Genomic DNA, 21,895 nt, shown 5'->3' with positions numbered 1-21,895 from the left:
GGCGTCGGCGTCGGCGGCCCAGCCCGGCGCGCCCGCTCCGTCTGGCGGTCATGGGGCGGCCGCGCAGAGCCGCGGGCGCGGCGGGGCGCGGGGCGCGGGGCCCGGGCTAGCGGCGGCGGAGCGAGGCACTGCGGCGGAGGCGGCCGGTCGCGGACGGCGGGGCAGCCGCGGCCGCCTGGCATGCTCAGTGAGCGCGGGCGGGGGGCGGGCTCCCGGGGCGGCACCTGCGCGGCCGGGTCCCCGCGGCGGGGGCCGCACGTGGCGGCGGGGCGCCTGCGCGGCGCGGGCGGCGGGCACCGGGGCGCGGCGGGAGGCGGCTGCGCGCTGGGCCGCGCTCGGCCGGCGGAAGTGGGCGGCGGCGCGGACCTCGCGGGCGCGGAGGTTCCGGCGGCGGGAGGTGAGTCCCGGGGCGGGCGAGGGCCGTGGCCGCTGCGCTTGGCTGGCGACACGTGCGCGGGGCAGGGGCGCGGGCCCGTGGGCGAGCTCCGTCCACGCTCAACGCCGGGAAGCCCGGGGAATCCCTGGCGGCGGACGGAACCCGGGGACCCGGGACCCCGATTGCAACCTTGTAGCCGGCTAGCTGTGGTGTAGCCTTTCCCAGTCCTGGTTTCCTCATCTGTAAGCCAGGACGGTAACTCGCCTGGACCTTTTCGAAGGTATCCATATCAGGGTGCAACCTGGCGTGCAGAAAGCACTCTTAGGAGCTGCTGTGACTTTCTTTGGGGCTAAGTACCTTTTAGGTTCCCGGTAGGCCTAATTTTCTTGTGTTGAATGTTATGCATGCTGACTTTCTTTTTTCTGTTTATTATAAAGCCTTTCTGCCTTAAACGTTAGTGTTTATCCAGGACACCAATTGTGGGCTTGTGTGAGCGTCTTCCTTGCCATCAAAGATTGGGTTAGGATATCTCAGGAAGGCCTTGTTCCTGCCCTGTCCCTGCTTCTAACTGTGAGGTTTGGGTGTGGTCTGTCACTGTGAAGTTAGGTAGAGGCTTCATCTGACTACTTGGTAGCTGATCTTATTTTTGTTTCTGTAGTCAGTGTATTTCTATCTATGAAAGACATCTCAGGAAAAAGTCATTTTTTCTTGATTGGTGTTAGCTGAGAGGGTCCTAGGAGTCAGTCAGTTGTTAAGCTAGTACTATTCAGTGTGCAGTACTGGCTGTCACATTCCAGCCCCTTCCTCTAGCCATCAGCATCCCCTGTGGGATTGTGCTGCTCTCTCTTAGCTAGTGTCTGGTCTGCATTCTTCGTTCTTGCTCCCCCAGGAAGCCCATGTGAGATCTGTGGAGCTGCAAGGTCCTGCAGAGAGCTGGGGCCCAGATCCTGCAGCCAGTTAGCCTCAGTTCCCATGTAGAAACTGTGTGACCTTGGGCAAATTTTATGACTTCTGTGGGCCTCAGCTTCCCATCTGAAAAAGATTGCCTGCCTCATAGACTGGTTGCAAGCTTAGAGGAGATACTGAAGCACCAGTGCTGTGTTGTCAGTAGGTGTGAGCTCCTAATGGTGGTGTAGGAGACACTTGTGGCATGGTGTTCCTGGGTTCTGTGGGTAGAGAGAAGAGGTGGCTAGGTTGAGTTGTACATCTCAGTAGGACTTAACTAAACTTGATTGGAGTGCCAGTGTGAGGGTGCCTAGAACCTCTGGAATTGGGAGGTGTGTGGGCGCCTCTTAGATGCTAAGGGTCTGTCCATGTGAGTAGACCCTGAAATGACTCAGTCAGAATGGGATTTCTTATTCTCCACAGCAATGGAAGCAGTAGAGGCTTTTAAGCCTCACATTAACCTTTCAGGAAGATGGTGCCTAGCTACTTCTTGGCCTTGGTTTGGAAGTGGGAAAGACCATGATTACTTATTCTAGTAACTTTGCATCTATCTAGAGTCTGAAAGGAAATGATGGCTTCCATAGATGGGCTTCCAAAACCATCTGGAAGTGTAGAGAGCACTGACAGAAGACACAGAGCAGCTGCTGGGCTATCCAGGCAGCTTCCCCCTGAAGAGTGCATTCTGGCATGTCTGATGACTGCCCATAGAGGATGCCACCCCAGCTTGAGGGCTGTCCTACTGCACGGTACCTAAGTCACCATCCTGAAAGGGCGCTGTATAAGAAAGATGAACTAAGTCAAATAGTTCTTCGGTCTTACCAAATCAATTGTGTGAAGGAAAAACCAGGAAGGGTTTAGCAACTATTGCTTAGTGCCTCATAGTGAAAGTGTCAGGTGCCACTGGAAACAGCTTGTGCAGGTGGGGGGCAGGGTCAGTACAGTAAGTGATTAGTGGAAAAAGTGCCATCCACTTGCATGGGTTGATGGCTTGGGATAAGATTTCCAGTAAGAGCATCATGTGGATTCAGGATGTTTCTACAGTAAATGAGTTGGTGCTTGTGAAGGTGAGGTGCTCTGAAAAGTGGAATTTGATGTTCAGAGTGGTTTAACTGGTCATGGTTACTGGTGTTTGAGATGTACGCAAATGGATAGAGTAAAAGTTTTTCATTAATTAGCATGTTGTCGTAAGTATTTTTAAATATGGGTAAACTAATAGAGATTAAAATTAAACATTTATCCTTCATCTACAATGCATACAGCTCTTACTATTGTTAATTTCCATGTTTTAAGATGACTAAAAAGATTTCTTTCCACTTCCCATTTGTAAGAGTGAGGCAGGCTGAGCCTACCTTTTGGTTGAGCATCCTTCCTTCCTTCCTGTTTAGACGTGTTGAAGTGTCTTACCCTGTGATGTGATGTTTGTCAGTGGTAAAGATAGCTCTGTCTTTACAATCAAAATGCCAGCTTAGGGACAGTTTGTGATTAGAAGTGTCATGAGCCAGCATTTTCAGCTCAGGTGCAATGCTTCTGTTTCACTGAGTGAGTGTGTCCGGAGCTCCTTGGTCTGCACATGTGGCTGCTAGAGTTCAGACACAGCTCCTCAGGTGCAGTGGCCACACATGCTCAGAACTAGCACGGCTCGTGTCTGCGGTGACAACCTGTGTGGACCGAGGATGGACACCTGAGGACTGTCCTGTTCCAGGCTCACTCACGTGGATGTCCTAATGTCACTAAGGCATTTGAAATCTCATGTGCATTTAATTCAACCTTGGGAGCAGTGGTGAGCACAGGAAGCACTCACCCTATTCCCCACGCTGAGCACTATGTGTCTTACCTGCGTTGGTAACAGCACACACCAGCGTTTCATCTGTGGCAGACATAGGCAGAGGTATATAAATACCCTAAGTGGACATCTCCATCTGCCATGGTAACAAGGCTGTGTACGGGTCAGCTTTTCTATGTTATGGAATCAGTACTTAAGGAGGAATAAAATGTGTGGCCTTTTCATTTTATAGAAATCACAAAAGACCACAAGCTAAAGGGAACCATCAGGAATTTCCAGCAAAAGCTGGACAGTGCTCCATTAATTCTTCTCCAAAGGTGAGAAGAATTTTCCCCAGGGTGCTACACCTGCTTGGGGAGAGGGAGGAGCAGGGACCCCAGGGGTGGGATGAAGGTGGAACTGTTGTTTACTCTGGCAGTATCCAGGAGTGATCTGGGTGGGAGTGCCCCGCCCAGTGGAGAAGGACCTGTGCTGTGGGCAGGGAGCAGGGCAGGAAATGAGGGAGGGGGAGGGGAGCCTGAAGGCCAGGCCTCTTGCTCTCCAGGAGTGCTGGTTAAGGAGGGTCTGAAGGTAAGACTCAGTCTGTGCACATGAGTCTTGCATCTGCATCGTCCACATGCAAGTGTCTTGCCAGCCTCTTGCTCAGGAGGGTGGCCTGTCTGAAGACTGAGTCTCCTGAGGGTGGTTCGATGCTGGGACAATGAAGAATGGGGGACAGCAGAGGACCTGCTCACAGTGAGTGACCAAGGAGAGTCTGAGGGAGGAAGTGCGCCCAGCACAGTCCTGTCAGCCACAAGCCCACCAGGGACAACACAGTGCTGAGAGGCAACTTGGGTTGGCCAAGAGTTGGGTAGTCAAGGTCATAGTCAGGTGGGACCATAAAGCCAGGTGAGGAGACTGGCGACTGTTGAAAGCAGCCAGGGTGGGGTGCAGAGCATTGTGGTTGTTCCAACTACCTGCGGTTTCTGGTGGCATCTGCTGTGGTTCTCTGCCTTTGCCTGTGGACACCTTGGGCAGGAGCACAGCCTATATAGTTCAGGTGTGGCTGTCAGCTGGGCAGAAGGGTCTGGGAAAGCCAGCATGGTTGTGGGATTAGCCTTGCTCAGCGAGCAGGGGCGGTTCCTTACTCTCAGCTCTAGTGGTGTTTCTCAGCCAGGTGAACACACTTGTCTAACCATGAGTGCAGCACTCTGCGTTGAGGTCCTACCTAGAATGACCTTTCGACATACCACTTAGTGGAGAACTAGTGTTAAGCACCTCATGGGCACTTGACCTCATTCAGCCAAAGTACAAAGTGACTTCTCATCTGTTTTAAGCATAAATTTACAGTGGGAAAAATATATTTACTTGACAACAACAGAAATTACACCCACTAGCCATTGGTCAGAGACTCCTGGGAGCTGAGCCAAGGGTTTATTCTGAACCACCCTGCTCAGACTGCCACCTTGTGAAGGATTGGCCTCCATGTGACAGCTTTGTGTGATTCATGATGCTCAGCTGGGACATGGTGGCCTGGGGGTGCTCCCAGACCCCCTGTCAGCCATTCATATGTGCACCAGGTGGGAGGGGTTCACATGCAGTGTGTGGCCAAGCCTGAGGCCCATCATGGGCAGGAGTCAGGGCTCCAGGATTCTGGCCCACATCTCCAAGGTGGTCGTCCAGAGCCACCCGTTGCTTCAATTGAGGTCATCATGCTGGGGTCTTGGGGCAACATGGAGTGTAGGTGGAGCAATAGGAGAAAAACACACTGTCTGAACCTTCTTTCTGATTTCTAGAAATACAAACCACATAAAAAGAAAGGTGTTTGACCTATGTTTTGCCTTTAAGTTGAAAATACAGGAAATTTAAAATTTCAGCAAGGGGTGTACAGTTATGTCCAGACCTGGTGTCCACTGAAGGGGTTCTGTAGCTCCAGGAAACATGAGGTGGGCAATGGAAAGTGCAGTGCTAGGCGGGTTCTGAGCCTGGAGTGGAGGGTGTCGTAAGGAGGTTCTTATCTGCGGGCATCGACCTGTGGAACGCAGCCTGGGGCTGATTTCTCTGAGGTACCTTCTCATTTATTCCTCTCCAAGTATGGCCTGGGGATCACACCAGCAGGGGCAGTTGCACCTTGGCCCTGGCTTCAGTCTGCATGGCCAAAGGAGTCACACCAAATGCCTACCCTGAGATCTGCAACCGCACAGTTGATCCATACCCACCTGCAGAGGGGTCCTTGCCCCAAGTTCTGGCATGGATCAGACAGGGTGCCCTTGGGCCAGGTGTTGGCACACTGGCTTCTTGCCCAAATGCAGCCATTCTGCACCAATGGCAGTCTTGTGTTTGTCCTTTCAGAACATCTGGCTTTTTCCCTCCTCTATAGATCCCCTGTGTCGGGCCACCTGCGTCTTTGCAGAATCTGGCCTCCCACTGGTTGGTTGGTCCTGCATCTCATAAGCAGGTTGTCCTGGTGTGGACAGCAAGAAAGCATCTCCCGCAGGTGCTGTGTGACTCCGAGTCAGAATCTAGTCCAGGGCTGATGTCACTGGTGCACACACCCCAGGAGACTCACACAACAGGTTAGGGACCATGGAGAACTACAGGCACAGTCGCTGACCTCGTGCATCCTAATGTGGTGACTAGTGGTCTGTCCTCAAGGTGGATGGGTGATGCTGAGAGCGGAAGGTCACTTCCAAAGCATCAGAACTATGTCAGCAATTAGGAATGTCAGCCAGGGAAGAAAGGTGGGCTTCATGGTGAGACAGCCTCTGCAGGTCATCCGGGCTTCTTCCTGTACTGCCAAGCCACGATCCAGCACCCTCAGTGCTGCTCCTTTCCAGGTGTGCTTTGTGTTCCTTGCAGTCCCCTGGAGTGGAGTTCTGGGTGGCACCGTCTCAGTGCTTGTGGTGTAGCAGAGTGCTGTCCTCTGCTGCATGGATGTGGGTGTGGGCATGTCTGTCCAGCCTCCCACCTCCCTGCCAGGAGGCCCTGAGAGTTGAGCCAGGTGCCTGCAGAGCATCACCAGTCAGCATGGAGGAAGGTTGTGCTGGCCGCAGGGGTCCAGGGGAGCTCCTCACCACAGGCCATGCTCTAAGAAACTGCAGATGGAAGACAATTTTCTGGAAAAGGTAGAATTTTTCATTCTTAAATAATGAGAGCACTCAGGAGAAGACTGCCATGGTCCATCTGGAAGGTGGACCCAGTGGTGTGGGTCAGAGGCAGGCTCCACGCCCTGCAGCCCTGGTTCTCAGGAGCCCACTGGGGTCGAGGTACCTGTGGGGCACTGTAGTGGTGGCCCATGCCCCGATGCTGGAAGCAGGCTACTCCCTGTGCATATTAATGGGGGACCAAGTGTTGTTCGTCCCACTGTCTAAGGTCATCACATGATAGTGTCTTAGATTCCTGCAAAGTTGCATTTGTGGCCATGGCAATGCTAGAGGTTCCTTTAGTTCTTGAAAGTAAATTTAGTAATGAAGGAAAATAATTCCTCTGCTCGTTCCCTTTGTGTGTGTGTGTGTGTGTGTGTGTGTGAGAGAGAGAGAGAGAGAGAGAAAACACACCCTGGAATGAGTTCAGATTATTACAAATTATTAAAACATAGTTTGCCCCATTCAGCTCATTTCCTGCCACTTTTCTTCTTGCCTGAAGAGACCTGAGGCGTTCCACATACTTACTTGCCCTCTAGCAGCTGTGGCGCTTTTCTGTGCCTGTGGTTCAGACAATTTGCACAGAAGTGATTTGTTTCGCATGAAAGCACAGTGTCTTGACCCTCGCTGTGGCGCTGGCAGGACTTCCTGACCAGTTGTGGGTTTTGTGTCTTGGGTTCTCTGCTGCCTCTGCCCACGTTTAGTGGTCTTGCTGCTGATTCACACCACTCAGGCGGGGAAGAGACAGGCCTGGCCCGCTGCCTGTCAGCTGCTCTGATATGGGGTCCAGGGGCTGACTGAAGTAATGGTGTTGGGGTGGCCTATGAGTCTGTTGTGCTGCTGTTCCCACTTCCACGACTGATGTTGGCGATGTGATCATGGGAAACAGATGAAGTGGAGGAGCATGCAGTGGGCAGCTGGCTTAGGCTGCACGTGCGGCCGCATGGCCAGTCTTCCTGGCCCCAGCCGATCTCTGGTGCAGTGGCCCGTCGCCCTTACAGTCCCACCTGTACTTCCCCCATGAAGGTCATGAAACGTGTGCGCACGGAGCAGCTCCAGACGGCAGTGTCCTGCTACCTCAAACGCCGGCAGTACGTGGACTCCGATGGCCCCTTGAAGCAAGGCCTGCGGCTATCACAGAGTGCAGAGGAGATGGCGGCCAACCTCTCAGGTGATGCTGGGCCCCTGCAGGTGGCCTGGAGCTGGGCTCCTCTGCTTTACCTGTACCTGATGGTTTGTACAGCCTCTTTGCCCCCAAGACCCTGAGGGGCAGGTCCCCTTCACTGGTGAGAAGCAGTTTGCAGGGCGAATGAGCACTTTGAGGACTGTGTTTTTTAAAAGATCTTTCTGTGTACAACCAGAGACTTGGAACGTTGTGTTCTATTTGTGTACAATGAATTGAAATGCATCTGTAGTCATGTATAATTAAGTAGAACGAATTTCAAAAAATGAGCCTCAACAACTTAGTGAGACCCTAAGCAACTTAGTGAGACCTTGTCTCTAAGTAAAATATATAAAAGGCTGGGGATGTGGCTCCATGGTTAAGTGCCCCTATACCAAATCCCCAGTACAAAAAAACAAACTTAACTAATATACAAAACCATAAAAGTTGTGCATATTAATGGGGGACCAAGTGCTGTTCTGTAATATTAGGGCTGGGGTGTAGCTCAGTGGTAGAGCACTTGCCTAGCATGCTATATAAGACCATGGGCTCAGTCATCGGTACTGCAAAAGTGATAAGTAAATAATAAATTTTTAAAAAGGTCTTATTGTTCTGAAATCAGGTTTTGTAGAAAAACCTGTCCTTTACCTGGAATAGCAACTGGTGATTGCTCAGCCATTTTGAGTTCAGGCTTCTCTGTAATGTGACTTTCTCGGCTGAGTCCCTGCCCAGTGCTGGGGCTGGGGTGTGGGCCAAGGGCCTGGTGGCTATGTGGAGGTGGAGTAGGAGCAGCACCTTCTCTCTCTATTCCTGTACTTCTGCTCTTGCAGACCCCATCCCCATCTTCCATCCCTGCTCCCCTCACTCTGCTGTCAGTACCCGGCCTCCCTGCTTCAAGGGTGGGTTGACTTTGCTACAGGAAGAAGATGGGATGGTGAAACCCGAGGACATCTCAGGCAGGTTCCCGGCTCCCTCTGAGGCTCTCGTGGGCCCAGGGATCTTTAGACTGTCATCCTGGACAAGATGGAGCCAGGTGCTAGTGTGGTGCAGGTTAAAGGGCCTGGTCTCCTGGAGCAGCCTGAGTTGACCTCGCCTGTGGCTGTGGTGCAGTGATGGGGAGCAGACAGTGCAGCCTGATTCTAGCTTGAGATAAGAGGAGAGTGCTGTTTGGGGAAGGAGAACCAAACACGTGGAAGTGGAAAGGAGAACTTGGCAGAGGACTGAAAGTCAAGGAGGCCTCCAAGGAAGTGATAAGACCCCCCACTCCCCGCACCACTGCATGCTGTAGCACGGGGAACTCAGACCTGGCATTTCCAGATGTGCCTTAGCAACGTGACAGGCTGTCCTCTTCCCTTTCATGGGTCCCATGCTCTCTGCCTTTCCATTCCTCTGCCCTCACAGTAGTTTGTTAGGAAAGCGGGGGCAGACAGGTCAGCAGCACACTGGCGGCCACCTATGGACTGCCTGCGCTGCTGGGACAGCCCAACACCTCCCCTGGCCCTCCACCTGTCCTGCTATTAATCTCCTTCCTGCCTTTCTCTTTTCCTCCTCAGTCCAGTCTGAATCGGGTTGTGCCAACATAGTGTCTGCAGCCCCTTGCCAGGCAGAGCCCCAGCAATATGAAGTACAGTTCGGACGGCTGCGGAATTTTCTCACTGGTGAGTGCTCAGCTGTGGGAACCTTTCCTAAGATTGAGCAGTGCAAATTTTTCTCAGAGCTTGTCATATAGTGGGCACAGTGTTGAGACTGTGTGCAGATAAGCCTCATGGAATTGGCAAGGGAGTTGAAGTTCTTGAGGCTAAAGTTCACAGAGTCCAGAAGAGAGCTCAGGTGCTTGTTCTGTCTTGCCACAGCCCTCAGCACAGGGGTATGATGTGTGCTGAGTAGCTCGAAGCAGGTCCAGCATGGGGAATGCCCCTAGGTATTGCGCCAGTCACAGCATGTCTTGAGGTGGTCTCAGTCCTGTGTTTCCAAAAGTGGGAGATTGCAGTCCTCCTGGATCAGCAGAGGCTGGACACGCACAGGGACAAGTGATCTCTGTAATGCAAGTCGATAGACGGGCATTCCATCTGCTCCTTTATCACCATGAGGCCAACTCAATGCAGCCACTGTTGAAAGACAAGTCCCACTTAACCTGTCTGGGACATCGGCAATCGAAGGCTGAACCTACCCGTCCCTACAGCCTTAGGTGCCTGGTGCCCTTGTGGTGCTAGGAGGTGGCAGCAGAGAAAGCAGTGAGCGGCTGGTGTCATCTGTCGTGTGCCCTCTGTGCAGAGCCCCTTGTAGGAAGTGGGGAGCCTGCCCCACCCTTGAACCACCTTTGGTTTAAAACTTGGAGCCTTTTTTTTTTTTTTTTAAGTGCTAGGGATTGAACTCAGGGGTACTGGCCCACTGAGCCACATCCCCAGCTCTATTTTATATTTTATTTAGAGACAGATCTCACTGAATTGCTTAGTGCCTCGATTTTGCTGAGTCTGGCTTTGAACTCATGATCCTCCTGCCTCAACCTCCTGAGCATTACCAGCTTGCGCCACCACACCTGGCACTTGTTCTATTTTTATTTGAACAATTCACGTGTTAATAATTTTTAATGGTAACGATGCGTTTGAGGAGACCCACAAATAAAATGATGCCCCTGGACGTATACACGAGTAGATTATCCTAGTTTTCTTTGCATAATTTACGTCCACCCTAAAAACCCTAGGACCAACAAATCTGGCCACCACCTCTGTCGCCGGGCCCATGGCTGTCACTTGCCAAAGCCTCCCACTCCTCCTCCACACCTTCAGTGGGTGCTGTCATGAATACCATCTGCCCTGGGCAGCCTCCTCTGACGACCCCAATAAGCACATTCTGCCCACATGCCCTGCAGAGGGCCCACGCCTCAGCACAGTCATACTTGCTTGGCACGAGCTGGCGCTGTTGCTCTTCCACAGGGAGAGACGGGTGGAAGAAGGCACACGCTGGTCGGAGGGCAAGTGCCCCCATGGAGAGGAGCTCATCAGAGTAAGAAAACGTCACTGCAGGAGCAGGGTCTATGGTGGGAGTGCCTCGCCATCCCCAGGTCCTGCCAGTGGCCTGTCTGAGCACGTGGCCACGTGCAGAGGGAACAGAAGCAATATCAGTGGGTGCTGAGCAGTGGTAACTAGGTTTCCCCGGGCTTGCTGAGCTAAAGTAAATGCCTCTTGTTTTGCAAGTAAGCCTAAAATCAAGATCCTAAGGAGTCAGAACAACCTGCATCTCTGCAGGACTTGCTGGAGGTTAGGCAGGATTGGGGCTTCTGTTCCTATAGTTGGTACATAAAGCTCATCGCAAATTGCAATAGTTAAAGAAGCATCAGAATCTGTATCAGCTGGGTTCCCAGAGAAGCAGAACTAACAGGATATGCAGAGAGGAGTTTGAGGAGTTGTCTCAGGCAGTGCTATGGGTCCAGGGACAGCTGGGGTTATGGTCAGAATTCATTTCTGGAGCACCTGGGTTCTTTTCTACTGAGGCCTTCAACTGATTGAATGAGACTCACTCACATTATGGAGGTCTGTTACTTGAAGTCTGTTTAGCCGTTAGGTCAGCTGACTTAGAAACTACTTGCTTGCAAAAAATGCCTCCACAGAAGCAGTCTAGAATAACGTCTGACCAAACGTTCGGTGCTGTGGCTCAGCTAGCTGAACACACAGATTCACTCCACCTTGCACCTGCGTGCCGTGTGTGGCCTCCAGCATGCTCCCTCTCTAGAAAAGCACCCTTCAGGAGCTAAACAGGAAAAATAGGAGATAGGGACAGTCACATACCTGCAGCTGGCCACAGCCTATAGGCTGAGCCAGGCCTATTGCCTGGAGGGGCTATGCCGAACACACTCCACCTGCACTGGGCTGTGGTTTTCATGGGCTGATGGGACAGCCTTGCTGAGAGATAGAAGGTGACTTCAGCCATGTGGTCTTCCTTGCCTTACATGGAAAAGCCATCCAGCTCCCCTGGGCAGTGGTGCTGTGCCCTGACCAGCCAGAGGCTCTGAGCTTCACCTGGGGCTAGAGGTGCCAGCAGCACAGTAGTCAGGCATCTCACCCCAGGCAGTGGGGGCGTTTGTTGTCACTGTGGACAGTGGTCTCTCTGTGGAGGAGGGGATGGCTGCCTACACCATACCTGGCACTGTTCCCTGTCTCAGGAGGTGGACGTTCAGAGGGAACTGTGGGGATTGCTGTTGCCAGGTGAGGCAGGCGGGTTCTCCCACTCAGCATGCCTGCTTGTGCCAAGGAAAGGCCTGCAGAGCACAGTGCTGACTTGGAGTGCTGTGTGACCTGTCTTCATAGGAACAGACATTATGCTGCATGTGACCCTCATACCTGCTGTGTCTGTACAAACCCAAACTCACTGCAGATGAGGACAAGTAAAGTCAAAGTAGTCAGCGGAGCTCGAAGTACAGCAAGCAACTGGATTTTACTGCCACTGTGCCCGTGTCCATGTGGCCCTGGTGGCCATGTAGCCATACTGCTGCCCTACTTTCTCGCTTGGCTGCCCAGCCTGACAGCATGAGCACTTAGTGTTTCACCTTCTTAGTCATGTAGTGTCCCAGTAGTGAAGTCTCAGTGTCTCAGTAGTAAAGTGAGTAGTGTGGTCCTAATGGCATCAGGATGTCTCCTTTGTAAATTACCACTGAAAAAGTATTAGATTTTATGGCACACATCCCAGTGACCCAGGAGGCTGGGCAGGAGGATCAAAGTTCAAAGCCAGCCTCACCATCTCAGTGAGACCCAGTCTCAAAACAAAAAGGGTTCAATTTCTAGAACTGAAAAGAAAAAATTATATTTTAACCAGCAATGTCTATATGAGGATGCAGATGGGTGGTTTTGGGTGTAGGTTGATTCAGTGTCAGGACACTTCAGTCTGGAGAGTGGGCATGTTGGATGCCCATTGAGTAGTGCTCTAGCCTCAGTCCAGCTGTGTGCAGCTAGAGTGCTTGAGGAAGAGGAGCTGGAGACCCATTTGCTCTTGCCAGAACTTCTTGCCACATGGCCATGTGAGTGTTGAATGAACTTGTGTTCATTGTTTTTAAGGTGATCGCCATCCATTTAGAATTCATTCTCCCAAAAATACATTTAGGGCCAGGCTGGGCCCTAGGGCCCTTGCTTTTCCTTCCTCCATCAGAAAAACTTTGAAGTCCAGAGTTCCATTGGGCTGCCACATCAGGGCACAGTTGGAGGAGGAGCGGTGTGGCAGGGCTCCCCAGCCAGGTTACCTTGTCTGCACATGCTGCATCTTGAAAGCCCTCTCTGTTTCTCATTGCAGATTCTGATTCCCAGCACAGCCATGAAGTGATGCCCCTCCTCTACCCCCTCTTCGTCTACCTCCATCTCAACCTGGTCCAGAACAGCCCCAAGAGCACGGTGGAGAGTTTCTATAGCCGTTTTCATGGGATGTTCCTGCAGAATGCAGGCCAGAAAGAGGTCATTGAGCAGCTGCAGACCACTCGAACGGTCCAAGACGTCCTGTCCGACTCCAGGCTCCGCGCATTCCTGGACAACAAGTACGTGGTCCGCCTGCCGGAGGACAGCTACAACTACCTGGTGCGCTACCTCCAGAGCGACAACAACACTGCACTGTGCAGGGTGCTGGCTGTCCACATCCACCTGGACGTGCAGCCTGCCAAGAGGACAGACTACCAGCTCTATGCCAGTGGCGGCCCCCGTGGTGAGAGCGGTAGCCTGGAGCCCCCAGATGTGCCCAGCCCTCTCTTACAGAATGAGGCCGCCTTGGAGGTCTTGCAGGACAGCATCAAGCGCGTAAAGGACGGGCCTCCCTCCCTCACCACCATCTGCTTCTACGCCTTCTACAACACGGAGCAGCTGCTCAACACCGCCGAGGTTTCCCCCGACAGCAGGCTGCTGGCTGCCGGGTTTGACAACTCCTGCATCAAGCTCTGGAGTCTGCGGTCCAAGAAGTTGAAGGCGGAGCCCCACCAGGTGGACACATCACGCATCCGCCTGGCTTGTGACACTTTAGAGGAGGAGGTAGGAGCACCACTCCCCACACATCCTTCCTGACTGCTAGTGTCTGCCCAAATCTGACGGAGTTCCCAGAGAGCAGACACCCCTGCTCCTATCATGCACAGAGCCGTTCTCATGCCTCGTGCCTTAGCCACTGAGTCCTGCCCATGCCCAGCCCAGGATTAGGTGCCGTTTCTCACGGCATTATGTAGCACTGTTAACCAGAGGTCAATACCTACCCCTTCCGAAAGCGGCATTGAAGACCTCTTGCCAAAACTGGATGAGGCTGCGTCTGGGTGACCCTGGGCGTGTGTGGGCGTGTGTGGCAGTGCAGGTGGGCTGCGGGGCCAGGTCTGTGCTTGTGCTGGGTAGTGTTTCTCTCACAAGGCAGTAGTGCTGTAGACACCGCAGCAGCACACTAGAACTTGGTGTGGAGGGATCCACCCTCTGACCCAGGCAGAGCCTCCCTGCCCCTCAAGCAGTGTAGCAGCTCTTGTCAACCTGTTACTGCTTTGAGTTGGTGGTGAAATGCCCAGGGCCAAGGTCCTGGTCACCATCATCACTACCTTAGGAGGGCATGGGACAGGGTGGTGTTGTCCTGTCACCACTGACCCAGGTGGCATGGCCTCAAAGTACCTGGGTAGGAGCTCTGCACAGTGTGGAGACACTTAGCAGGGAAGTCACTCTGGGCACATGGAAGTTGCTGTCAAAGACATCAGGACCTCCTGAGCGCCTCGAGAGCTGGCTCCCGCTCTGCCTTGAGCCCCTGGCCCTGAGGTTCTGAGGCAATGCAGCGGTCTCCCCGCTGCACCCAGGAAGGGAAGGTCTCCCGCCAGGAAGGGACTGGACCCCACGCTGTTCCCTGGTCTGCAGTGCCCTTAGCACGCTTTTTACTGCTCTTGAATTTGAATTTTCAGACTTTCCTCCATTGGAGCAGTTCCAGCTGCTATTCACCTAGAGCTGAGTGCCACTGCCCTCCGCCACTTGATTTTTTTTTTTAAGAATTTAGCCTTGGGGCTGGGGATGTGGCTCAAGCGGTAGCGTGCTCGCCTGGCATGCGTGCAGCCCGGGTTCGATCCTCAGCACCACATACAAACAAAGATGTTGTGTCCGCCGATAACTGAAAAATAAATATTTTTAAAAAAAAAAAGAATTTAGCCTTTATTTATTTGTGTTTATGTGGTGCAGAGGATTAAACCCTCTGCCTCACACATGCTAGGTAAGCACTCCACCACTGAGCTACAACCCCAGCCCGTGACTTAAGTTTTCTGTAAAGGAAAAAGAAAAACATTCCTGTGGAGCTTGGTGATGCTGGCTTTGCAGACAATTCTGGTGTTCAAAATTAACATAAAGGATGATGACTTTGGGGTTTTTAGGAGTCAGAGGAGGTGTGTTTAAGGTCCAGGTTTAAGGACTAGCGGGAGGGACTCCAGGAATAGACAGGAATGATGGGTGATTGTAGCTGGGGTGGGCCAAGAAGCCTGCAGCTGTGCCTCCCCCAGTCCTGGTAGCTGAGCCGGGGCTGCAGCCGTGGGAAAGAAGTGGTATGGGGCAGAGCCCAGTTGTAGGGTGATAGGCAAGTGGGGGAGCAGGAGGGCACTCTGTGGGACACACTGGGGTGTGCTGCCCACGTGCCCACTCTTACCAAAGGTGCTACAGACACTGCCTCTGCTTCACTAGGCTCAAGTGCCTCTAGCCAAGGAGCTGATGCTGAGGGCTTCCTGCTTGAGTTTCTGCACTCCACCCGTTTGTCATAGTGGTTTGGGGAAGTGTCTGATTTCTAACAAGGAGCATCTTGGGAAAAGCCAAGAATGATTTTGTTCTGGTAGTTGTTTCTCCAGTGAGAACTTGGACTTGGCTTTTTCCTTGTAGAATTTATAGTTAAAAGTAAGACTTGTACTGTGGGGGTCACCAGCTCACATGCCCTTGGAAGGCAACAGGTAAAAGTCAAGATGAAGCCCTGAAGCTGGAGACAGGTGATAAGAAGCAAGAGAAAACCATGGAAACCAGGTTACAAGGCCAGCACGCAGCCTCTGCTTTGCTCTTTCTGACGCAGTTGTTGCATGAATTAGTGGACTTGAGGTTTTGACGGCAGGCTGAAAGTGTCCCAACTTTGCAGTCCCGTTTCCATGTGTATACCAGGGGAGGTGAAGATGTAAATCCTCTGAGAACTGGTATAAGAACCTTCATAGCGTTGTTCACGGTAGCCAAAGAAGGAGGCTGCAGCCCAAACGTCCTTCAGCAGACAGATACAGGGCATGGCCACCCCACTGGGAAATCCAGGTCACCACACACCGGCAAGATGAGCCTGGAAGACTCGTCCTGTGTGAAAGAAATGGCCATTGGGGAGAAGCATGTTGCCATCTCCCCGTGACCCGGAGGGTGGAGCTTGGCAGTCACATGGGAGACATTGTGCAGGACTGCTGGCACACAGAGGACCGGTTGACCATGCCAGGCAGGGTTTCTAGATGAGGCCATGGCAGTCTTGGCAGGTAGTGGTAATGGCCACATGTGCACAGAGTCCTGGTGCTCTATTTTTCAGAAATGTGGATCTGACAGTCTGTGGGTTCTCAGCTTAGAGGTTGACAGTAGGACTGGTGTGCAGCCTGGTGCCAGGTGCTTGCTCAGCAAGCGTAAGGCCCTGGCTTCAACCCCTAGCACCACAAGAAAATTCTAAATAACGATCATCATAATAAGACAGTAACCAAAACTCTCACATGTGTCAATCGTCTCTAGGCAAGAAGGGTCTGATGACGATCTGCAGCGCTAGCCCATTCCTCGGTTCCCCACTTGGCAATGCCCACGTGGCTGTGAAATTGTACGATTGGCCAGGCAGGGCCTGCTCCCCCAGGGCCATGTGCCCAGGGTGAGACCTCTGCTTTCCAAGTCCTCCATTCTCTGCCTGTGCTCCGTGCGACACCAGGAAGAACCACGCCTGCCTCTGGCCCTTGCTGGCCACAGGGCAGGGCTGCAGACTCCAAGCTGGGGTTGCCAGCATAGCACCTCTGCACAGTCCTTTAGGCCTGGGGACTCCTGCCCTGCCCTCCCCCCTCCCCCCTCCATCCTTGAATTTGAAAAATAAAGAGGTCAGAGTTTCAGTCAGCCCTGTAATATATACCTGAAACTGTCCCTTAGGTCTGCGGTGGGCACATGATATGAGCCCTATACCTGAGTGGTCTAATAGTTGCTTTAGAAAAGGTTAAAAGTGTCAGAATCTATTTTAACAGTGTGTTTTATTTGATCCAGCATGGACAAAATGTCATGGTCCAATCGTGTTGGTATCATGAAGCCATCAGTGAAACGGTGGTCTCTTCCCATTCTAGTCTCGGGAGCCATGAGCCATGATCACACGCAGGCGCCAATGCTGCCACGGGTCAGGCAGCCATAGATTCATGTTTGGTGGGCTTGCCCCATTTCACTCCTCACGGGCCCCGCCACAGGTGACACTGCCAGCTGCAGTGCAGACCCCAGGAATGCATCTGCCCCAGGAGACACGAGTGTGAGCCATTGCCCCATTGCCAGTGCAGTTGCAGGCAGCCTGGGCAGCTGTGGCCTAGGAGGGGCCAGCAATCCACAGCCCCCAGTGCCTGAGATGATGTGAGGATCTACCATGCCTGGTCCCTTAACCTTTAGATCTCCATCTGTTGCGAAGTTCCCAGTGTACATAGTGTAGCTGATTATTATATGAAAAACTGCAAGCTGACACTTGTGCTTGGGGTGCCAGTGTACATAGTGTAGCTGATTATTATATGAAAAACTGCAAGCTGACACTTGTGCTTGGGGTGCATGCCTGTTTACTGTGGGGTGCTATGTCAACACTGTTGGGAGCCAGAGCCCCGGCACTGGGGTATGTATGAGGCATGCCTGGGGGCCGTGGTCCTGGCAGAGGGCTGACAGTGATGGCTGACAGGCATGTTCTGGTGCCTGGTTCCTGGCCTCTGCAGTCAGGCAGACACATCTCCAGGCCTGGGACAGTTGAGGACATCTGTGGGGCAGGCTGCCCAGTGCCTGCGCATTGTCTCTTCTTCAGGCATATGCTCAGTGCTCGGTGAGGTGGAGACCCTCATGCCTTAGCCCACAGTCCATTCCCAAGGGTTTTTGCTCATGTGCCCAGGGTCTCCTTTGGTTCCATAGTCCTCAGCGACTTCCATGGCAGGGCAGTGAATCGTGCTTGGAATTTCTAAGTGTTACTGTAACCTCTTGAGAGAGGAAATTGCTGATATTCTGGGCAGCCCTTGGTAAAACGCTGAGCTCCCAAGAGCAGACATGTTTTTAACCTGGAGTGTCTACAGTTGCCATTGGAGCATTCTTGGACACCAGTGTTGATTCTTTTAACTTCCTAGAAACATGCCCAGTGGAGACATTGATTTCCACTTTCAAGTAGGAAAAAGAGCATCCTTAAAAAATGCTTCTCAGGGTTGTGGCTCAGTGGTAGAGCACTTGCCTAGCATGTGTGAAGCACTGGTTTCAATTCCCAGCACCACATAAAGCCTTGAAGCAGGTTGTCCTCTGAGCATCGGGGCGGCCATCTCCTTTCCATCCTTGGACCAGAGTGGTGGGGGGATCCTGATGCTGACAGCTGCCCTTGCTGCCTCACACAGCCAGGCTCTGTTTTGGCTAAAGCCTCCTGAGTTGTGCCTGAGCCCTGAGGCGAGGCTTGTGTGCTCCCGGTGCTTCCTCATCACTGACCCCCAGAGGCGGCAGGGCATGGGGGCATAAAGCAGCCAGGGCTGATGAGGAGATAGTGTGTGGAGGGGGCCCTAAGGGCTGCCTCTGGATCAAGCTTTGAGATGTGTAGCTGCCCTCACCTGGGTGTGGGCTGGGCTCAGTGCTCTTGGCAGGGACCCTGCTTCTCTCTCTCTCTCTCTCTCTCTCTCTGTCTCTGTCTCTGTCTCTGTCTCTCTCTCTCGGTACCCTGGCTACAAGACCAGTTACTTGGTTAGTTGGTAAGTGGTGAGAGCGGTTCGTTGTCCCGTCCCTGACTGCCCTTCAGGGTCACAGCTGCGTCTCCCAGGAACCCTGCACGTTGCCTTTCCCTCTCCTGATCCTCGCCTACAAGACCACTAACCGCTCTCTCGTATGTGTTTTCTTTCCTGCCACCCCCACACCCAGGACACTGAGGATGACAGCACGGGCACGGAGATGAAGACGCTGCGGGGCCACTGCGGACCTGTGTACAGCACACGCTTCCTCGCAGACGGCTCAGGGCTGCTCTCTTGCTCTGAAGATATGTCCATCCGATACTGGGACCTGGGCACTTTCAGCAACACTGTGCTGTACCAGGGGCACGCCTACCCGGTGTGGGACTTGGACGTCAGCCCCTATAGCCTGTACTTTGCCAGCGGGTCCCACGACCGCACCGCCAGGCTGTGGTCACTGGATCGGACGTACCCCCTGAGGATATACGCAGGTCACCTGGCGGATGTGGACTGTGTCAAGTTCCACCCGAACTCCAATTACCTGGCTACAGGCTCAACCGATAAGACTGTCCGGCTGTGGAGCGCCCAGCAGGGGAACTCTGTGCGGCTCTTCACGGGCCACCGTGGGCCTGTGCTGGCTGTTGCCTTCTCTCCCAATGGGAAGTACTTGGCTTCCGCAGGTGAGGACCAGCGGTTGAAGCTGTGGGACTTGGCCTCCGGGACCCTCTTCAAGGAGCTGAGAGGCCACACAGACAGCATCACCAGCCTTGCCTTCAGCCCAGACAGCGGCTTGGTGGCCTCTGCCTCCATGGACAACTCTGTGCGCGTCTGGGACATCAGGAGTGCCTGCGGCAGTGCGCCTGCCGATGGCTCCTCTAGCGAGCTGGTGGGCGTGTACACGGGGCCCATGAGCAGCGTCCTGGGTGTGCAGTTCATGGCCTGCAACCTCCTCCTAGTGACGGGGATCACACAGGAAAATCAGGAGCATTAGCCTTTTATCTTGGTTAGGGTGGACTGAGCCGTAGCAGAGGCCTCTGGCTGCAGCCGTGGACGTGTGGAGACCGAATCACTGATGGACTATGACAGAGCCCCTCCCTTCCTGCTGGGCCCCAACCACGCTGCAGGCCCATGGGGCTCGTGGGGTGAGCAGAGCATTGGTGCCTGGGCATGGGCTGAGGACTGGCCCACTCCCAGGGCAGCTGCTGGCCTTGAGGACCCCTGGGACCTCCTGCGCCTCCCTCTCCTCCCCGACTGACCTGCCTTCTCCTGTCCGCAGGCTGCAGAGTGCCCACAGCAGCAGCGCAGTGTCACTTTGGCCACCCCTCGCTTCTCGGGGGCTCCTGTTGGAGGCTAGGGTGGGGCCTGGGGAGGGCTCATCCTGGCAGAGTCTTTCCTTTTCCTTCATGACAGAGAACCAGGATTTTTTTTATTTTGTTATTATAATTATTATTATTATTATTATTATTGAGAAGAGGAAACTAGCACTGGCAGAGGGACCCTTCTCTGCTTTAATCTTTCAGGTTTGACTCCTGGCACTGGCTGTGATCCTGGGAATTTTAAGGTTCAGGGAACTCTCAGAAGCTGGCAGCACAGTGTGTCGGGAGAAGGGAAGTCTCTGTGTGGCCTGGTGGTACCAGGGACCTGTTTCTAGAAGCAGGTAAGGGCGCTGAGCGCTGGCTCTGTAGTGGCCCTGGGAAGGGAAAGTCCTTTTCTCAGCTGCACTTTTGTCAGAAATTCTCCCCTAAAAAGAGAGATGATGGTGGGCTGGTGTGACTTGGCAGCAAACCGCTTGCCTAGCAGGCGTGAGGCCCCGGGTTCAGTCCCCAGCACCAGATAAAAAAATTATGATAAAAAACAATTTGGAATAAGTCACAAGACATGGAGTCTCCAAAGGACTGTTTGTCAAGGTAGCCCTCAGCGTCTTCCTCTGGCGGCGGCCACGCTGCGCTGTCCTGCCCTGTTTTGTCGCGCCCGCCCCGAGGGCATGCCAATCCCAGCTATGCTGAGGGTAAAGCAAGTTCTGACATGTGGAAAAAGGGTTAAATATTTCTGTTTTCTGAAAAGAGTTATTTTGTATTTTGTTTTCTATTAAAATGTATTTAGTTTCAACAAACAGTGTCTCCTCTTTTTGGCCGTGGCAAGGCAGGTGGCAGCCAGGACAGTCCCAGGCATGGCATCGTATCTGTTCTTGGGTTCTGTGGGGTTCACTTCAGGTGCAGTTGCTCTAGACCTTCGCCTGGATTGCTGTTGGCATTCCACACTGTCCGCATCCTGGGAAGCACATATTCTACCACCTGTGGAGTCGTTGGGAAAGCCCTCCTTCCAGCTCCTTGAAAGACCCTCTGAAGATCTGTAAGGAGCATAAGAACTAGGTCATTTCATAAACTTGAACTTATAGACAATTCTGGATAAGGACTCAGAGGTTTCTAAATGATGCCAAAATTGAAATTGATGCTAGTAAGCCCTGATGGAGTAGATGCCCTGTGGTCAGAGGCTGGAGGCCCTGTTGCCTAGAGTTGTCTCAAATCAGCAGCCTCATTTGGTAGAGAATGATGTAGTTCCTTCTCTGTGCCTTGAGACATGATTCCTATGTTTACACTCTCATAAAATAGTACAGGTAAGTGAAACCATAAGGCTAGTTTCAGTTTTTAAAAAAGTAGTGTACTTTGAAATAACACAAGAATTGTCAAAAAATTTCATAGGAATACGGGCATGTTATTCCTGATTTTTAGCTTGACCTGCACTGCTAATACCTGGGAGTGCTGTGATGCCTGAAGCCTGTCTGAGACATAAGGAGCATTCTGTGCAACCCAGCCCTCAGGCCACCCTCATGTGCTCTGTGGGGAGAGCTGGAAGCTTCAGCAGATTCTGAGTGACAAGAGATCTTGGGGGTATCTGTGGCTGAATTATTCTCAGAGGTGAAGTATCACTCTGTAGGAAGATTTGGGAAGATTTTGCATGATTTTACCAATGCAGAATCTCCTGGTCAAGCAAACAAGCCACTCCGGCTGGTCAGGCTTCTCATCACCAGCACAACTAGTCCTGTGATGGGTTTGGGCTTTCAGGACCTGCAGAGTGAGCCTGGCTCTGGCTCCCTTCTCTGGTGAACTCGCATTAGCATCGGGTGATTGGCTTTACAGATTGCCCTCCATAACTTCCCCAAATTTGTGCAAGTATTAAAAGGAGTGTGTGTGTATACCTTGGTGCCTATACAAGGTCACCCTCCAGAGTGTGCCTTTTCCCTCAGAGCAGCACCCAGAGGATGGTGGGGAGGAAGTGCTCAGGAGCTGTTATGTTATATCCTGTTATAAACTAAAACGGGAGCCTAGCAAGGTGCGCTTCCCTCCCAGGTGTCCTGGTGATCTTAGAAGGATAGTCCTGGATGAAGAAATAAAAGTCCTTTAAGCTGGGTGTGGTGGCCAAGCCTGTGATCCCAGAGACTCGGGAGGCTGAGGCAGGAGGATTGCAAGTTCTCAGCAACTTGCTAAGTTCCTGTTTCAAAAAGTGAAAAAGACGGGATGCAGCTCAGTGGTTGAGGGCTCTTGGGTTAATCCCTAGAATCAAACAAATGAAACTAAAAAGGGAGTCTGTAAATATGATGCATCTC

General features: G+C 52.8%; 1 protein-coding gene across 4 annotated transcripts; it reads left to right on the top strand.

Annotated features, from left to right (window-relative positions):
* Positions 1 to 120: 120 nt before the first annotated feature.
* On the top strand, positions 121 to 20,401 carry Taf5l (TATA-box binding protein associated factor 5 like). 4 transcript variants are annotated; one of them, XM_076831757.1, is made up of 5 exons: positions 121 to 187; positions 7,253 to 7,397; positions 8,942 to 9,046; positions 12,672 to 13,393; positions 18,482 to 20,401. In XM_076831757.1, exons 2-5 carry the CDS (start codon positions 7,256 to 7,258, stop codon positions 19,277 to 19,279), a joined length of 1,767 nt encoding a protein of 588 aa, XP_076687872.1. In that variant the 5' UTR covers positions 121 to 187; positions 7,253 to 7,255; the 3' UTR covers positions 19,280 to 20,401. The 4 variants fall into 4 exon arrangements, with proteins under 4 accessions (XP_076687872.1, XP_076687873.1, XP_076687871.1 ...); XM_076831758.1 differs by lacking the exon at positions 121 to 187 and adding an exon at positions 349 to 397; XM_076831756.1 differs by lacking the exon at positions 121 to 187 and having other exon boundaries at positions 5,933 to 7,397.
* Positions 20,402 to 21,895: the final 1,494 nt, after the last annotated feature.

Source organism: Callospermophilus lateralis, chromosome 13 (genome assembly GCF_048772815.1).
Source record: "Callospermophilus lateralis isolate mCalLat2 chromosome 13, mCalLat2.hap1, whole genome shotgun sequence".
Classification (NCBI taxonomy): domain Eukaryota; kingdom Metazoa; phylum Chordata; class Mammalia; order Rodentia; family Sciuridae; genus Callospermophilus; species Callospermophilus lateralis.
The sequence above is the reverse complement of the archived record's forward strand: the minus strand, read 5'-3'. Positions and strand labels throughout refer to the sequence as shown.